This window comes from Metopolophium dirhodum, chromosome 5 (assembly GCF_019925205.1).
Source record: "Metopolophium dirhodum isolate CAU chromosome 5, ASM1992520v1, whole genome shotgun sequence".
Taxonomy (NCBI): domain Eukaryota; kingdom Metazoa; phylum Arthropoda; class Insecta; order Hemiptera; family Aphididae; genus Metopolophium; species Metopolophium dirhodum.
The window spans coordinates 31,675,323-31,695,392 of record NC_083564.1 but is presented as its reverse complement, the minus strand read 5'-3'; the positions used below and the strand labels follow the sequence as shown (position 1 = coordinate 31,695,392).

Sequence of the window (20,070 nt, the reverse complement as noted above, 5' to 3'; positions counted from 1 at the left end):
TGTGAGTGGATGTGTTGTTAAATGATAATATAATACTAATATTAATAATGTAATATATATTATTATACTAAATATGTATATAGGAACGCGTCGCGGGAGTGCATTTGATGCCAAATCTTACAACTTCCAAACATACAGTTTTATAGGCAAACGGTGTTTTTTACGACCGCGGGTCGTATTTGGAGTGTCCACACTGTCCAAGTGGTGTTATATATTATATTATCATAATTTATAGCTTTGAACACCTGTAGATCTCGCCGACTGCATAATATTATATAATATTATAATCACGACCTCGAGCTTAATTCGCACGAAGTGAACGTACGATAATTAATAGTAGGTGTATCAATTTCAATGTAAACAATAATTATTGTTTTGTTCTTTCACTATAATGCGGTTTCCAATATCACTATTGGCTATTATAATATATAATAATAATAATAAATGGCTATTTACTTTTAGATAATAATGTTAAATTATGTCTAATTTACGCTCTAATTATATGGCCAATTAGTTACCTATACGATTTACGACTGAAAGTTTTTATCGTTTTGAAAACGTTTACCCGATGCCGGCTTTCGCATTTTAATCTTTAACGTTATATAATATATAAACTTCTATAATATTGTGCAAGAGCGTTCGCAGGAATTTTTCAAGGGAGGGCAAAATTGTTTTTATTTTTAATTTAAAAAAGTTTATTTTATGATATTTTACATTACAATGATTGAGGTTGAGATTACGTTGCACTTTGCATTGTTTTCCAAATCTAGCTATACTCATAACTACCTACATTGAATTTTTTCACGATTTTAAATTTTTGGAGCATTTTTAAGTTTTTTCTAAATTTAAATTTTAAATTTTAAATTTTATTTTAAATTTTGCACATGTTTTTACATGAATTTTATAATAAATATATGATCGAAAGTCTAAACCTATAGGTATAGAAAAAAAATAGTTAATTTTCAGATTAAATAAGTAGTCCAAATGATGTGTTCTATCTGTACAACTTTTATACAATAATTTAAAAGTTTAAAATGTACCTATATTATAATTTATTCCGAATTTATTTTAAAATTTATATCTTTAATATAAAAAATAAAAATAATTTAGTGCACTATTAAGAATTGGTAGGGCATTTTTAAGTTTTTTTAGCACATTTATTATTATTAATGATTTTAATTAAAATCATCAATAATAATTATGATAATCAACCCAGAAAAAGTCAAGGGCGGGGACTGCCCCTCCCGCCCTTTATATTGTGTAGTCATATAGGGTTAAAATTCTGAGGCACTACAGCCCTCCAGCAAAACAATTAACTAACCCATATAGGGAGCCTATATCTAAAATCAATAAGGGATATTTTTGGGGGGTCAAGCCCCTCCTTCCATTATTTCCGCCACTGTTTTGTATCTAGTACAATATTAAACATGAGGTACTTTTATAATTTTAAAAGTTTAGTACTCCATTCATTTTATTATGTCATAATTTTTAATAACATATTTTGATCGCGATGGTTTCATTATATTCAAATTAAATCGTCGGACATACACAAAAATCTTCGCTGTTTAAAAATATAAATTTATACAAACGTTTTCCATACAATGTAAACCCTGACTTGGATTGCCGTTGACATCATGAATAAATCAATAGAATCCAATGGGTTATAAACTACTTGCATAACATTATATGGTATACCTACAACGGTTTGATTTTATGATAATTTACCTAATGCGTGCGTAATATCAAGGAGGCGAATTCATAAACTTATATTAACAAACAAATACAATTGACAATATAGACAATTGTATATTATATAATGCAATGTCTAATATTTTGTCGTTGTTCGGCCTCGTCAAATATTTAAAATAAGTGAATGAACAAAAATCGCATACATAATATGTATGCGATTTTTATATATTATGAATAGTGTTAATAAATAGTATCCACGAATGACGAAAGTCTATATATCAACACAGAATATTTAAACTAGAAACCTCAACGCTTTTCCTGCGCGCAAGAAAACGTGCAAAAAAAAGATACGTCGCGGTCGTAGTTGTGTGCTATCATAACCTCAAAGAAAAAACGTAAATGTTTCATTTTTTATTACCTTTATAAATGTCGTTTACTATTCATTTAAAATAAATATAGGTTGCAATTATATAGCTAAAACATCTTAAAATCACACGCACGCCGTCTAGCGATTGTATGAAGTTCGGCGAAAACGTGCAAAAAAAAAGCACTGAAACTCATAGAGTAAGTGATCGTTTCCTATCTTTCTGAATTTCAACGGAGACCAAAGAATACAAAATAAGACAAAACTGAGTGTTCGACTAAAACTATTAAATGACATCGTAAGTGTTGTTCCGCCATCAGATATAATATTATATTATATGATATAAACTTATAAAACTATACCGCTAAAGAGTAATATACCTATTTGTTTGTATATTAATTGTACGACCTTTATTTATTTTTAACGATGAAACGCTGAGACATAATATTTCAATTTTGGTTTTTTTTTGGTGGAGTACAATTAACACACAAGTATAAATGTATAATAACGCGGTTGTGGGTGAGTAGCGGCCCTGCAATTAATAATTCAACGAACCGTACCACTTACAGCTGTGAAAGTTTTCACTCAAAACTAAATATGTAGTTCTACTCTAACCATCCTGAAATCTATAATTCATTGTCTGAGATTTTTATGAAATGCAGAATAGTATAGGATTCAAAACTAAGGAAATGTGTGAAAATGTTGCATTTATTAGGCAACTGCTGATGAAAAAGCCTATACAAAAATTAATAGGACAGTTTGATATTGTTAAGCCATTAAGTCTTAAGGTTTTTCCAAAGCCATAATCTAAAGTTGAAAAATGACGACAAATCAACTCAGCGGAAAAAACATAAATAATTAAAAACAACAAAAAAAACATTTTTTAGAGACGACTCAGTCTATCTCCCCGTGGTGATGTTAATAGGCTTATATGAAATGGTAATTTATTATTATGTAGCTAAATTCGTAAATTATAAAAAACAATAAATAATAAATTACAAAAAAAAAAACATATTATACTATTGAAAGTTTCGAAAAATTACTACTTAGCTCCCCCTACCCTCAACCAAGTCTCTGGAGCCACTCCAGTTGGGCCGCAATTCACTACACTGAGTATCGTATACTTTTATTACAGGTGTGATATGACATTTGCTACTATTATTGTTACTGCAAATAAAATATTGTATAGGGTCAGTGGCGTCATTTGAACAACGCGTAAGGTATTTATTTGCGGCTTAGATATTTTTAAATCCAATATTATAGTGATTTTGGCCATTTCTTAAATTAGTTGGCCTGAAAAATGGATAAATTCTAAACAGGGTCTATGGCCTGCATAAGATTATGTGTATTAAAAAAAAATCGAAATACCGCCACTGAACCTATGTATATAGGATATTCAAATTTCAAACACGCGCAAGCTGTAAATACCTATTATAGGCAGCTTGTGTAATTTTTCCCCCGACTCCGAAGCTCTCGAAAAGATACCATCCCGTTTGCGATCCCTGCAGCCTATGTGGACATGTGGTCATAGATATTCGTGCAGATCACGTCACATCAAAATTGTATTATTGTCTACAGTTTAAGTGTAATTTATACATTATACGCGAGTAATAAATTAAAATTTAGTAATAAATTAAGTAGGTAATTAATTTATAAATTAAAATAAATTAAAAATAACAGCTATAGGACACTAATCTGCGGGAGATATAGCTGTACGTCCTTCATCGTAACGTTAACCGCGATTTCCGCAAATTGTTAACAAGTTAAAGCAAGTTAATGAGTCATATAATTATGTTTAGTTGTTGGTACCTACTTGAAATTGTAATTACAAATATGTAGGTATAATAATATGTTAATATGTTAATATGTTATATTTATTTTAACATTTTTGTTTATATTATGCACAAGCTGATCGAAAAGTTATAGGTATCGAAATAACAGGCACTAACATCCGTGTAAAACTATTGTAAACAGGAGTCATATCCAATTTCAAACTTCTTAAGCTACCTGCCACATAGCTATAGGGCACTAACCCAGACGGAAGGCCACACATGCGAATTTGACGTCCTCTTAAACAAATCTTAATTACCTAGGTATAATAATTTATGTATTTCTGGAATGCTAGCAATCCCGCCGGCGTGGTTCGTACACCAAAATTGTTATTATTATCTGAAACTAATGGCAACCTTATAAATAAACAAAAATAATAAAATAGTAACATATATTATAAGGGCTGAAAAAATAAGCTATAGACACGCCCTCCATTATGTGCCATTGTGATAACTTAAAACAAAGTGAACCGAAAAATAAGTATAGATAGTTTTAAAAGATACAATTTGTACTTATCAGAATACAAGAGTCTTACATAAATACATATTACAAAATTTGTATTTAATATAATTATTAATTAATATACTCATTACTTATTGTATACGTATTGTCAATTTAATATTTATAATATATTTTCAAAGTAAAAACTCCAATCTTCTTGTCTTCATAACAGCAAAACCCGTTAATAACAGCCAATAAAATATCCATAAATTGCCCATTTATTTTATTTTCTATGGAAAGTAACATCAGATCATTAATTAGTCTAGGACTTTTCATATAGTTGATCTGATGTTATAATCACTCTTAGATACAGTCAAAATGCCGAATTACAATAAAAAGTTAAATTACCTACTTTTTTTAATTCTTCAAATCAAACTTGATAACTTTGTACTTGATTCAACAATTCAGAAAGATGAAACTTAGTAACTGTTTGACGAGGAGGAAAATTACGACAATAATAACAAAAAACAGCATTTAGGATTTGTCATAACTGATTATTCCAACCAAGGATACTTACTAAATACCAACTACTTTGAAAACATCTATGTTTTCCAGAAATGACTATACGTGGAAAAATAATAACGCAGGCTTTACAGCACTTTCGTCACAAGTTGATCTTAAATAACGTTAAGTTTGAAAAGTTCATCTAAATTTGTTTGTTTTGAACCTCATTTTACTGATTTAACTATTGTAAGTGATATACAATTCTTAGGCGGCTCCAAAACATTTGAAATAGTTTCTGCAGTGACTCGATTTGATTTTAAGGGGCCTCGCTTGATTTAAGGAGGCCTCTTAATTTATTAAGGCCCAGTCGTGATGTATAGGCAACGTATAACTAATATAACTGGTATAACTGGCGTACATCAATCTACGTGTGGTCATTTTGAAATTACGTTGTCAATAGGTATAGAAAACTATTTTCGTTTGTATAGCAAATAATATATCGTGCGTACCTCTCTGTGTGGCCTTAGCACAATACTGGGGTAAATACGTGTAAAGGAACCGTGAATATAATAATTTAAATATTATTTTTTTGAGAAAAAAATATGGGTAGGTAGTCCCAAGAAATCGATTGATACTTATCAATTTTATTGAAAACGGTTCAGTTGATATGCGATCTGTATCTCGTCGTTTATAGTTTAACTCGTTAAGTCCATAGATTTGCGAATTCAATACTGTTGCTATTGCAAATTCTGATATTATATAATAATAGTATGTACAAGGCCTCGGCCACAGCAGCTGTTCGCTTAAGAGAACGTCACACCCGATTGTCATATTATGTTTCCGCCTTACAATAACGTATAGACGTATAGTATCTATACAACATATTATAGCAAATTCGAATCAGAACCGATTTCATGTTGTTAGCTTTAATAATATTAGAGTGAATATTTTCGCACCTATCGACTTAAAATTAAAAACATGTGATTTATTATAATGATATTATAGTGTACTATTGACTGTTTGTTTTGATTCCATTTTTTCAGAAGGTCCGGGCAATAGACACCTAAAAAATTTGGTTCTAGCTACCCCTATAAGAATAAGATCTGTATTTTAATCATTATTGTAATATTCGACCAAACAAGCTTAAAAAAACCATTGAACGAAATTTTACCTACACAAAGTTGTTTTGCTAAAAGAAAGTATGCAATGTCTTACGACTGGTATACATACGTTTGAAAACATGTAGTTGACACCTGTGGTCTGTGGAAGTCTGTCGTCCTTTTAACAAAATATTGTTTCATATTTTAACCTACACACGTGATTTTTCCGCGATAAAAGCCACGTGTGATCCTGGTTTGGGTGCCATATGTTAAATCGTAGATAGAAATATCGATTTTATCGTGTTGTTGCAGGCCTCGTCGTCGAGAACGAATTTATTATTAATTATAATAACGACTTTCGAGTCTGTCATCGGGACGCCCACGGATAGATACACTTGCAGCAGTAGTTAGGATTTTTTCAAGAGGGGATATAGGTACAATTTTTAATAGACATTCAATACACACATATTATATTTATATTATTATATATAAATGTTATATTGTGTATAATTTGCCCCCCCCCCCCCGTAGATACACCACTTACTTGCAGGTCACATAATCCAACAATCTATGCGGAGTATGCCCAACCAGTCCAAGTGCAGCTCAAATCACTCGCCTAAATATATTGTAATTTCCACCTACTATATAGATATAGGTATCGCTAAAAACCGTGCAGACGATAATATTATAGATATTAAGGTCTTCGTGACCTATACCGATCACACACAATAATATTAAATTGAATAAACAGCTGTTCTTAACGCGGTGTGGGAGAGAGAACATCACATTATATATTTATAAACGGTCGACGAGAAGACGCGGTGGACTTCCTGCAAGTCTTATTTTAACGGTTTTACGCTCGAAAACTCACCTCTGCACGTTGGCCACATCTCCTCGCTGTACCGCCAACAGGTATTTTTTCTCTTCCAGCGAAAGGGATTTCGCCGACTTCCGGTCTTTGCCCATTCGGTTCATGACGGTGCTGCTGCTGCGTTACAACGATGCAGACTAGTTCGTCGCGATCATTATTATATTAAAATATTATGAACAACTGTTGCGTCGGCCGCGCTTCCGAAAAGCTCGGACATCCTCGGATAGAGATGTGCGGGAAACGAAATTACGACAGCGGCTTTCCCGATAGTGGGGCGGGAAAATCGATAGCGGCTGTCTCGAGACACCGGAGACGATATACACGGCGACGGTGGAGCTACTTAGTGGCAGTTTTACACTATCGTCGCGTTCGAGTCCACTGTTGAAAACTGTACCGGCGTACTGCAGGAAACCTGTTGCACCGTCGTCGCTGCACTCGCGATCGTGTGCGATAGCCGCCGGATAGCGGTAGTCCTTGGTCGCTGTTTGTCCCGCCGCCAAAATTCAATAACAAACAAAAAATGTATATCGTTTACCTACCTATACCTTATATTGTTATGCGCGAATAAAAATAAAATCTATCCGGTTAGACCGGGTTTCCGAAGGTGATCTCGGACCGACGTTTGCGCGACGTCACGATTGTCCGCCGCACGGATAATATATAGGTAGTCGAGGCGCGGCTGCGGCGACAGCATTGGACTTGACGGCGACCGTCGTCGTTTTCAGCGCCATTCGAAAACAACATAATATTATACCTAATACTGGTCACGTGTGACATAAATAGTGCACCGTCTATTAAAGTAGGTATATTATAGGTATTCGTTAGTCGTATGTGTTTAATATTGTGAGGTGTGCGGGGGTCAAGCGTATTTGGGTACGCAGACGCCTCACCCCGGCTTGATGATGCATGTAGGAAGACCACGTGCGGCGATTCCTTCACCTCTTCACCCGTTGCGTCCGCGGTCGACCCGGCCGACCCCCATTCACATTTATGTAGATTGACTGTGCTCTTCGTTCGGACGTTAATGTAGATCAGTGATGCCCAACATTTTTTTGGAGAGCTACACAATTCTAGGAGGTAACATTTTACCTTTATGTGAGCAACCTACAATAGAAATTCATAAGATATACATAGAAGTATAATACTGTTTGTATATTAAGTTTCAACATACAAATTTTACCAGCGCAATGGCCGCCAATGGGGGTATAACTGTCATGACAAAAACGTATGCAGCATTAGGTGCTATTGTAAAATGTAAAACCATTGATTTCATTTGAACCATTAAACTAACAAATCAATTAATGACATCTGTGCAATCGCTATCTGAACTCGTTCTCTTCTGAAACTGGTTATTAACTAAAAATATATAATTTTAAAGGACAAGGTGAAACACAACTGTTTCCCTGGGGTGTGAAGTTTAGAATCAATTCTAAGAGAATCATCAAACACATATTTTATGGATTCAATTTTTATATTTACTATATACACACAATTTTACAAACTAAAATAGTGTAATCGTGGAGATATACAACTCTGCTTAATGAGAGGATGTTTATTGTATAATTATATAATATAAGTTTTAAAAAAAAAATTAAAGCTATATTATAATATAGTTCATAAAAATTCCAATAAATAAATAAGTTTACAAACAAAAGTAATAATATGGATGATAACAATTTGTAGCCATTATAAAAATAATATATTATGTGAAAATGATTGGTACAAAATATCACAGTTTATTTTTTTGTGTATTGGATTTTTTCGATCTTTACTTCATCGTCAACCAACCTGTAGACATATGATACCACTGTTGAACTTTGGATATCCATTACCACAAAGGAAGGAATAATGTCACTAAAAAAATTAAAATTACATAATTTTTAGCTTTGAAATACATTTTTATTAAATGCAACAAATAAATATTATCATGAATATCAGAATTTTGAGTTAGAGAGTTTTTAATGTGGTAAGATCTTAATAATAAATAATAATAATAAACCACAAACTGCCAGTAATACAGTATAAAACTATCCATAAGACAGAAAAATAATTAATTCTTAGATAAAAATTGAAAATCTTAATAAACAAATAGGTTAACCTAAAATTGTATAGAATAAAATCAAATAAGTAATATTATAACCTAACCTAACCTATTAGGATATATTATATTAATATATTATTATGTAACATCTAAAGTGATAACAAGAGTAATAATTTTGTGGAGTGAAATAGAACAATATTAATACAATATAATATTATAATGAATACTTGCTGCCTAATAATCTAAATGTTTTCCTAATAAGGTAGTTTAGGTTTCTAAACATATGTTTATAACAACTTATATCCTCGTTGTGTCTGCCCGTCCATTAGTACGGTTGTTGATATTAAAATATTTATTTATTGTTAGTTGTTACTGTACATAAATTGTGCATGGAATTATTATTTTTTTGTTTAGAAGTCGGGAATTTAGAACGCTCACAGAGTGAGTTTTCCTAACTTGTTTATATTATATAATAGTGTTTTATTAATATATTATATTAATAAAACACTGTAATTATATGAATTTTAGGAAACATAAATGATCTTATGAACTGTTTGAAAACATTTTAAACAAATTTAATACCCATTATTTTATATATCTGATTTTAAACCCTTCATCAGCCTACCACAAAAGTTTTATCTTTTAAAATTCTATTTGATTAATCATAATAAATTAACTGTGAATGTACCTATAATCTATATAAAATATTAGTATTTATTTTAAAATACTTGTATTTGCTATAGTATAACTTATAAGTAGAGACCGGATTTATATGCGCTTAAAGCCTTAAAATCTTAAAAACAAGATGTTTCTATGCTCTATAATTTCATCAAAATAATCTTTAACATGCAAAAATATTCTTTTTTATAAAAATATATTAAATACTGAAAAAACAAATAAAAGTAGCAGTTTATAAAAATTTTAAAATAGTTAAATTAATCCTAAGTAATCTTTAAAAATGTTTCAGTCATATTTTGTCATAGCGGCCGGCTTGCTCCCTCTCGTTGAGACCAGACGCGCTTCAAACAACGCTCAACGACACCACGCTAAACCCAAGTCCTCATCTCTCGTCGAAAGAAAAGTAGTCGGCGGCCAACTTGTGCACAGGGGTGTGGAAATACTACACGGTTTCTATAAGGTTATAGAAACTGACGGAGGTCAAAATTATTTTGAACCATTAAATTTATTATAAAATGCTCAAATTAAACTCCAATATAGCAATATATACCTAAGACATATTATTTTGCACAAGATATCTTTAATCTTATAATATGCTTTTTTAAGCACCAAAAAGTTTTGTATATCAGTTCATACGAAAATAAATCGTTGAGAAAGCTTATCCTATTGGAGCTGCATACTCTCAGTAAAAATATGTAAAAACATAAAAATCCAGTCTCTACTTATAAGGTACCTATAAGATAATTTTTATAAATAGTAAATATAATTTATATTCTACTACATAATTTAAATACTTGTTACAAAAATTATTTTATAGGATTCTGTTGATTTGAATAAGAAAAATAAATATTAGTTCAGTAAATATAATGAGTGCTAGCACAGCTGCTAAAAAAATATATGACTCTTTTTGCATACTTTAAAATGATTATAATTATATTATACTATAATAACAGATATTTTATGAACAAGAATTTATATTTATTATTCAAATTAATTATGGTAGGTACTAAATAACTTTAGTTAAAATATTTAAATTTCTGTAATTTATAAGTCTTTTATAACTTTTTGTTTTTTGAGACAACAAGACATTTTTATAATTTATTATTAATTGGAACTAGTCATAGGTATTGTAAAATAGATTATTTAAGTATTATACTATATTATGAGTAAAACTTATAAGATAATACATTTATTAACATTAACATAATATAAAATAAAGTATTATCCCAGTGCCTACTAAAACAGTTATGATTAATTATTACTTTATATTGATTGCAGAAAACTTATGTATTAAAGTTTAAAGATCTTACGGGTTTAACGGATTAAAAGCTCCAGTAGCTGATCCTGGATTTAAGAAAAATTTATTTCCAAGTTCGAACGCATCAAACTTGTGAGTGTGACCATACACTAGTACGTCTACGTCTAGTTGTCTCTGGAGTAGTGCCAGAGATTCTGGATCACCCCACGGTATCACTTGGTGGCCGTGGCATAGGCCCACTTTAAACTGTCCGACGTTCACTACCTTTTGGTCTGGGTAATTGAGGTTCTAAGAATATTAAAACGAATCAGAAATGTCAAAATGTTGATGCACACGGTCTTCTAATACGTTACCTCGTCGAAATCACCGCGCACAATGTGCACATCATTGGCGATAGACTTTAAGAACTCGTACATCTCTTTCGTGCACAGGTTGCCCGTGCACAAAACGTGTTGTATCTTACCCGGAGTCAACAGCTTCTTGAATTGTGCCGGTAGTCCACTGCTGCGGAACGGCACGTGCATATCTCCGATCACCAACACCGAACACTGAAAGTAATAGACAATTTTTGTTGTTATGTAAGTTTCTCAGTTTATGGGTGTTCGTTACATATTATCGGGAAAACGAAACGAATTCCTACATCCAGTAAATCTTACCATTTCGAGTTGTTCGTGCGTCTATTGATCCGGAATGGACAGCACCAATCTACGAGTCGACAAAATTCGGTTTTGATTGTTTCGTTAGATTAATCGAAAATGTTTCAACATCGACGAAAAACCTAATACCTGTGTAAAGTAAACGAAAACAATCACAAAACCGATTCGTGTTCGCCATTATCACGAACGCCTTATCGCGTGCACGAGAGAAAAACTCGAACAACAACTTCGTGACCGGGTAACCGGTCGTTCGCTCCAGTGTCTTTTCGTACGATTGACAGTCTGGTCCAATCGACCGGCACGAAACACATATTCTGTAAAACCATGTAATACCATATAATATACTGACGTTCTTCTTGTTCGTGTATTTACCAAAATTGCGTTATGTGTTATATTTTCAAGATGAATGTTAATACTTACAGAAAAAAAAAAAAATAGAAGGGGGTAATGTAACATTTGTTACTTCCTATATAATATATACATATACATTATAATTATATTAAAGTAATAAACACACTATAGGATTGACCAATACAAAATATACACACTCAACACTTTTTGACCTATAATTTATTATTAAAATGACTAGGCTGGGCATTAACGAGTTAAAAGTTAAAATTAAGTTAAAACGTTACGTTAATTAACTTGTTACTTTTTTTTCAAATTAACTTTTAACTTAATAAGTTACTTTTTTTCAAGATTAACGTGTTAACTTCAAGTAAATTTTATTTCAAAAGTATCTAAATTGAGTTAATTTTCGTCCGAAGAATAATGCAAATTTTTAAATGGGTTTTCACTATGATGTATCATTTAAAATTTCCACAGAAATTTTCTTGAGCGTAAAGAAAACCGTTAACATATATTTTCAACAGAAGGGTCGTTTACTAATGAGCATAAATAGAAATGGATCTCGAGTTCGCGGTTTCTGTCTACGTCTTTTCCGGATATCGTTGTTAACCTGCAGCAGCATTGATTTGAGGATTTCCACTCAACCTCTGCTACCGCGGCCGCTGAATTCGTACTCACGGCCATATTATTGGCATCGATACACATCTTGAATGCGCCCGAAAGCTCTTGACATCGCAGCTCTCCAACGCTTTTGGTCTATTCGTCCTGATATATTCGAAAACCAATGTTGCGTCATTTCGGTTGCAGACGAGGTCTTGATATCGGACGAACAGTCGTCGAGAGCTACGATATCCGACATATTGATAATATAGGTGGAATATATATATAGATTATACGAAAATGCATTTTAATTTTTAGACCGTAGGAATAAAAAATTATTCGTAATGTTCGCAACAAATTAATATTGATAAAGTGGTCACTGTGACACTGGCACGGATTATACATTCTTCAAACACTTATCCACATGGCAACAAGATTCTTGTAGGTTTTGTAAATCTGAATGTATCTAAATTTTTTTTTTATAATATTTTGTCACGATGATTAATTATTAAAATCTTATTTTTATTTTTTAGTTATACTGCTCATGTACAAAACCAAAAGTTATTTTATTATTTAAATAAAACCTATCATTTGTAAGTGTATGAAATAATATTATATAGGTATTATGACCAAAGAAAATTAGAACATACAAATCTAAATTTGCTGTTTTTAAGATTTATGCGGTGCTGCGGGATATTTTCATAAAAACCTGGGCAAAATACAAAGATTAACCAACATTTGAATTTTCCTTTAATTGTTTATTGATTTGATATTTTACAAGCTATATATACATACCTCTAGGTAATGAGGCCATTGTTATAAATATAAAAACGGTTATGGAAAACAAAATATCAGCTTAGCAAAAAGTCTTGTACATTCATACCGGCAACGCGCACGACGCATCATTATTTTGTGAAACACAAGACTTAGAGGAACATGGTTAACATAGCCATAACTAGACCTCAAAGTCAGGGGGCTTCAGCCCTAGAATTTGTATAGTAGGTAAGTAAATTAGTAAGGGGCTCCGCCCCCACATACCCAAAACACGTTACATTCATTTTTAATAAATTTACAATATTTTATTTCATTACTATAGTGTGTGTCATAAGAAAGTGGAATGATGAGGTAAACATTAAATTATTAAAATATATTATTTTAGTTACAAATTAAAGTTTTTAATTTTCTTATAATATAAGTGAATGTATACAAATTTATATGGGTAACAGACTAACATATTATACTAATAATACACTAGTCATTACAATTTAAGCCTCATCTAAGTATTGTCAAATTATTTTAAAATGTTTTCTCTATGTAGAATATTTGATAAGTATCTTTAAATGGATATAATAGACTTACACCTAACTTATGGAATGAATTTGATAACATATAATATAGTTCATTTAATGTCTATTATCAAATAGTGAGTGTTAAACAAATATACTCAGTACCAAATAATATGAAACTTCAAACTGTCAACCATCTCATGCTGCGTTGAAAGAGTCTGTACACAATATTTGGGAGCTTATTATTTGTCAAAATAAAATCTATAGGACTATAGGTTTAAAGTGTTTATACTGTAAAGTTAATCGATGATAGCATTTCACCAATACATGAACATTTAAGACGGCGTTGCATGTAGGCAATTTAGGGGCATTAACGTGTAGAACTCAAAATAATTGTGTATTGTACACTTGATAAGGTGTTGATAAGGTACTAAAGTGAAGTAGTCTATAATAATACATAGAATGCAATAAAAATAAAAATAAAACCAAATTACGTATTTAATATTTTAATATACATAAATAAAATAATTATATATTATTACTTAAAAGTAATCTAGTATAACACATACCGAAAGACTAATCAGGTCCAAAGACTATATAGATCTGAAAATATTGTTTCCCTGGATCTCAAGGATTGAATATTTAAAGCAAATATTGTTTAGGTATGTTTTCTTAATTTTCTTGAAAATCTGAAAAAAATGAAATAGAAATAAGAATTATATTATATTAAAAATCGAGGTAAGCAAACCATTGTAAAAAAATAATTTTTTTGTCATATTTGGGTTTCATACTTATATAGTTATATGGACTGTGGTTTAGCTCGGCAGTGGCGACGATCACCTAATTTATCTATGACCAGATGTCATAATAGATTTTGTAGATCGTAGGGTTCTGGGGACTGGGGTCCGGTTGTGGACCAGAACTTTCAGAACGTACAAATAATTTCACTTTAAAGATTATAAATAAATACGTTTTACGAATGATTCAAGAATAGCAGTTGCTATTTAACAATATGTCTATAGTTTTCAGATTTTTTGGTTACAGTGCAAACACTATTTATTTTCTTTAAAATAATTTACAACAAAATAAATAAAATTGTTATTTTTCGATTAAATATCTATTTTTTTTAAATTTTAATTAAAAATATCTATAAAAAAAATAATTTTAAGTTTTAATTATTTATAAAAGTCCTGAACATTTTTGATTTTGACTTCTCAAAAGTATATAAACTATATATCCAATTTTTTATCAGAAACCACCCTCAAAGTTTAAAATTGAAGCATTTTATCAACTACTTTACATGTAACCAGACATGTTAAACACGCGGTCCGTGACTTATTTGTTTTTAGTCCACAGCTACAAATATTAATAGACAACTAATAATAAAAAAAAAATTTATACAAAACAAATTATTCAATTTTCATCACAAGTCACAAGTATGTTTGAGAGACATTATGTTACTTTTCTGTCTTATCTCTGATAAACTGTTACAGACCGATCAAATATCGCAAACATCAAAAAGTAATTATAAATATGATTTTTTTGTAATTTAAATTATAAATAATAATACATATCTTAATATTGAACCTGTTGTGTTTTTAGGTAATGAATAAAATGATTTTTTTCGATAAATAGTAAACTATTCAATATAATATTTGGCCCCGCTATTAATACTTTGAGTTTGGCATGCTTACTATACATACTATACATAGACACTAAACAGTTTTTTTAACATATTGCAATAGCAATGCATTCATTACTCTACAGGACCGCACCCACACAGAAACAAAAATTTACTCAAATATTTGTTTAGCTGAAAACTAAAAATAAATGATTAAACATTGCATTATGCGGGTGCTTTTATTCACAGCTATAACAATTAATACAATTATAATTGTAAAATTTTAAAAAAAGAAAGGAAGGTCGGGGAAGGGGTCTTGATGTACGATGTCGTAGTATATTTTAAACACTTCGACGCCAATGTAGATTCGGTGTAATTTTAATATATTTACTCGGTTTTTGTCGAACTAAAATAACATTTTATAATATTTGTATGGAAGTAGAAATTGAAATACATCAGCTTAATACTTTAATACTCAGTTGTGTTCAATGTATTCATAAATATAATGTACCGTTATATTATATAACTATATAGCTGACCCCGTGCACTTCGTTGCTCGTTAAATGTACCAACTCTATATGACCCAAACTTTGCTCAATTCGTTATTTAATATTTGGTGGATGGCGTTCAAAAGGGTAGAACCCGATTGCGTACGATTTACCTTTTTGGGAACACGATTGCGTATGTTTGCTGTATAACAATGGAAACCCATAAAGCGACACGGTTGCGTATACAACGTTGCCAAATGTATAAATATACAAAAAGTTCACCATGCATACACAATATACATATATTTCAATGATCTGCAATATAAAAGTAAGTTCAAAAATATATAAGAAAAAATCTAAACCTTATTTAAAATAATAAGTAACGATATGAACTGTTTATGAGAATCGTCATTTTAAATTTTCAATCCTTATAGCTATACAAATTAGAAACTTTATAATTTTTAACGACGTTCACATCAAGTAAGGGTAGTATTAAAAAAAAACTATACGTTCTAAAAACATCGATGACAATACAATAATAATAATAAGATATAAAATAAAATAAGTTGTATACGTTTTAAAAAATTGTCAATACAAACATCGATCACTACGATACACTCTAGTACTCTACCTAATATTAATAATAATTTGAAATAAGTTAAAAATACCAGCAAAAACTATATACTGAAATAGTGAAATTGTAACATCAATAATAATTCGTTATTATTAATACTTAACTTTTTCGTTGCCCGTTGTAAAAATTCTGATTCACAGCAATATAATATTTTCAGGTAGGCAATCTACCTGCGGTAGATCGCGGACCTCGTGCTGTTGTACGTAAGTGTATGATTTCAATCGAGAGTATCAAAGTTATACCAAGTTTGTCATTTTGTTTGTCGGACAAACATCGTGACACTGGATTTTCATATAGGTATAAGATAGCTGACCCGGCAATGCTATTGCCATATATTTGAAACAAATTATAAAATTTTACCAACAAATTTCTTATTTATGTATTAATATTTACAATATTAAATGTCACTACTGTGTACGTATTTAAATATTTGTAGATAATTTATATATGTAGATTTAACAACAATTTCAAAAATTATAATTTTAACACAATATACACAATCGTCAGGGTTACACCGTAATAAGAGGACATTATAAAGAAAGTTTTGATATTATTATTTTAATGAGTTTTTTAAGATCATAACTACAAAACAAAAACTATTAAATTTATTGAGACAGAACTTCCCTGTAAACGATATTTGATGTTGTTTTATTTTGTGGTAGCAAAATAAATTGATTTTCAGGAGCTCCGACCCGCGATAGGCAAACATACAGTTGGCCATGAGTAAAACATTCTTTTGTAGGTCGTCCCTATACTAATTCAAAGGTTTGACCATGGGCCTTGTCTATAGTTAACACGAATTTAAATTGGATTGGCAGATCAGTTGGGATCATTGGTGTCCTCGGTATATGAGCTAGTTATCCAGCAGCTGGGCCGGTGATAATGATCGCTACAATTAAATTGTCCTTTAATTCCTTAATAATCAGCCTCGTCCCATCAGTCCATCACACATGGTCGGAGGGCTTAAATTTATCAAAAGCATGATTGAAACTCCGATTTTTAGCGTCAATTCATGTGGTGGCAGTCCAGAAGGGCTTAGTGAATTTCAAAATTCTTGTGGAAAATGTACCGCGTCTTCGATATTAGTCACAGTGTCGATCGATTAGTAATTTTTTATTTGGCCGGGGACTTTTTGAATAATCAGATTGTTTATTTCGTTTACAGTATACCATTCCGAGGTGACAATATTACCCTAGAACATAACCAATGAAAGTACTTTTCCTTTTCTTTTCCTTTTCCTTTTCTTCTCCCATTACGAACATTAAAGGATACTGTAGTGGATTGTACGATCGGTGTAACTCAGAGACCCTTTTAAGTTAGCTGTCTCTCCCGTGCATCACTATATCTCTTGGGCTTTTTTTTTCGTCAACCAAGAGAACAGCTACCTCGTATACAGCTGGAGCATTATATCTACCCGGATGTGCTGTCTGCGGTGGGCGGTCGGAGTGAATAATTAACTTGAAATTATCCGAAGACTGAAGAGTTATGTTCTAAGTTTTGTTTAAAACTTCGTATTCATACATTGTGGCTATTCAGTGCGGTCTGTAGTTCGTTAATTAAATCAATTTTTTGTTTGACCACAACGATAGCTGATCTGCGTCTGAAATGAAATATAACTGCAAGTATTGTGGATTTTGTCCTGATGGTGGTAAAAGGCTAACTATAAGATGATATACTTGTCCTTTTATTTTAAAAGTTGGCATAAAATTGTGTTCTCTAATTTCTTTTGTGCCTAACGAAATCATTTGAAAAAGGCTATTGTACCTACGTATGTTGGTTAAAAAATATCCAGATAATAGTGAATGATTGTTAGTCAAAAGATTTTTTATTGGCTGTGAAGGCTCCTGCATTTTTAGAAGACTAACTTTTCAAGAAGTACAGCTATTAATATTTTCTAACATTTTTAAAAACAATAAACTAATAAATTATATGGAGGCCACGCATAACATTGAATAAAAAGTTTCTATAAGTTCTCTGCAACTACAAGACTACAACTTCTTTTTTTTATGTATCATTTATAATATCAATTATTACCTTATAAGTTATATTAGTACCGATTTTCAAATTTCTTATTTTCTTATTCCATCTCTTACCGTCAGTTACAGATTATGATTTTACTCGTATACACAATATCAAATGATCATTATAGTTAAGAGTTTAGATGTATTGAATGAAATAATATATTTCTTTACCAAATGCTGCACATATACCAAGGAAAGATAAAATCTTACGCTAGGTGTGGAACAAACCACAGTTTATATTTTATTCGTGTTTTGGACAACCGTTAAAATTTAGTTAAATATTTTTTTTTTTTTTTTTTTTTTTTTTTTTTTTTTTTTATTGAGTAACCCGCGGCAACATAGGCCATTGGGTGTGGGGAGGGTACTGTAGGTTTTATATTGGGTAGGTTTGGTAGGTTTTATATTGGGTAGGTTGGTACACGTGTGTGTTGTGTTTGGCAGAATTTCTAATGGGGCACCCGTAGGTTTCTGCCGTGCCCCGGGGTGGGGGGATGGCGGCACTTGTTCTCCGGACACCGTGACTTGCCCGAAGAAAAATGCCGCCCAGTGGCCGGGAGTCGAACCCGCGACTGCCAGCGCCGCAGTCGACGCGTTAGACCGCTCGGCCACCTCGTCCCCCCTAGTTAAATATTAATAAAGTTATATTTTACTGTAATATTACTATGGTATAATACATTTCAATGGCATAGACAAAAAAAGAAAATAATGGTGCAATTTGTATAGAATGGTAATAGTCAATAGATAAGTATTCCATGCGAGAGAAATATAATAATATACTTCCTACATGTTATGACATTATGCTGTACCTACTTGTATTATAGTTCAATAGTTGTATCATTATTGGGTTTAGGTTAGACAACAGAAGAAAACCTTAGTGATGACCTTGGAAAAATGTATATAGTCTGCATATTTTTTTATAAGACCTACATGGACCAATCTCCGAGATTAGTGATGACCGGAAATAATATCAAATAATAATTTTACTCGTGTTCGGGGAGGTGTTTCTACAAATCTTTTTCGTCACCGTGTTATAGAAAAAAAGTACATAATATTTATTTATATTATAAATTGTATTTGATCAAAACTTAGCAAAGGAATTTTGAGGAAACGTATCTCTAAACTAGACATTTCATCACGTGATAAGTCATCTGCGATATCAGAATCCTCGAAATTGTAGGTTTAGTCGAACTAACGTTGACTAACGCAGAGCGAACAAAAACTTATCATCATAATATTCATAATAATATCGTTAATATTATTTATTATTTATTTTGGCAACTTAGGCCATTGAGTGATTTTTCAACTGTGGGGAAGGGTACTGTAGGTTTGGTTGACACATGTGTTTAGTTTAATATTATTACTATAATATTATCCATCGTCGGCTTATTCGGACCACAGTTGTAATAATTTAACATATTACGTAGCGCACTCTAGCCGTGAGATTACGCGTCTCGTATAGATATTATAATTATTATTGTTCTAACGTCTAGAAAATAATAATCTAATAACAGTAAATAAAATTACATTGCACGCCGACATAATGATATTGTCTTTTTGATTGTCATATCGTTTTATATAATCACCCGACCAAATCGCTTCGATATGACAAACAAACGAAAAAGACGTGGAGCCTTTTATAT

At 31.4% G+C, this 20,070-nt stretch overlaps 2 protein-coding genes across 3 annotated transcripts in view; both read right to left on the bottom strand.

Annotated features, from left to right (window-relative positions):
• Positions 1 to 7,536, bottom strand: part of LOC132944694 (transient-receptor-potential-like protein) — a 55,504-nt gene extending 47,968 nt beyond the window's left edge. Inside the window, exons 1-2 of one of the 2 annotated variants that reach the window (XM_061014173.1) lie at positions 6,800 to 6,862; positions 4,143 to 4,228 (exon numbers count right to left, since the gene is read on the bottom strand). Coding sequence is in view for 1 of the 2 variants with exons in the window: in XM_061014172.1 (XP_060870155.1) it covers positions 6,800 to 6,903 (104 nt within the window). In the remaining variant the exon portion in view is untranslated. Of the gene's footprint in view, positions 1 to 4,142; positions 4,229 to 6,799 lie in introns of both variants that reach the window. The other variant, XM_061014172.1, reaches the window with a different exon arrangement.
• A 715-nt stretch (positions 7,537 to 8,251) lies between these two features.
• On the bottom strand, positions 8,252 to 11,607 carry LOC132944695 (vacuolar protein sorting-associated protein 29). The gene is made up of 4 exons (XM_061014175.1): positions 11,433 to 11,607; positions 11,130 to 11,324; positions 10,829 to 11,064; positions 8,252 to 8,653 (listed from the first exon to the last, which is right to left on the bottom strand). Exons 1-4 carry the CDS (start codon positions 11,433 to 11,435, stop codon positions 8,536 to 8,538), a joined length of 552 nt encoding a protein of 183 aa, XP_060870158.1. The 5' UTR covers positions 11,436 to 11,607; the 3' UTR covers positions 8,252 to 8,535.
• Between the last annotated feature and the right edge of the window lie 8,463 nt (positions 11,608 to 20,070).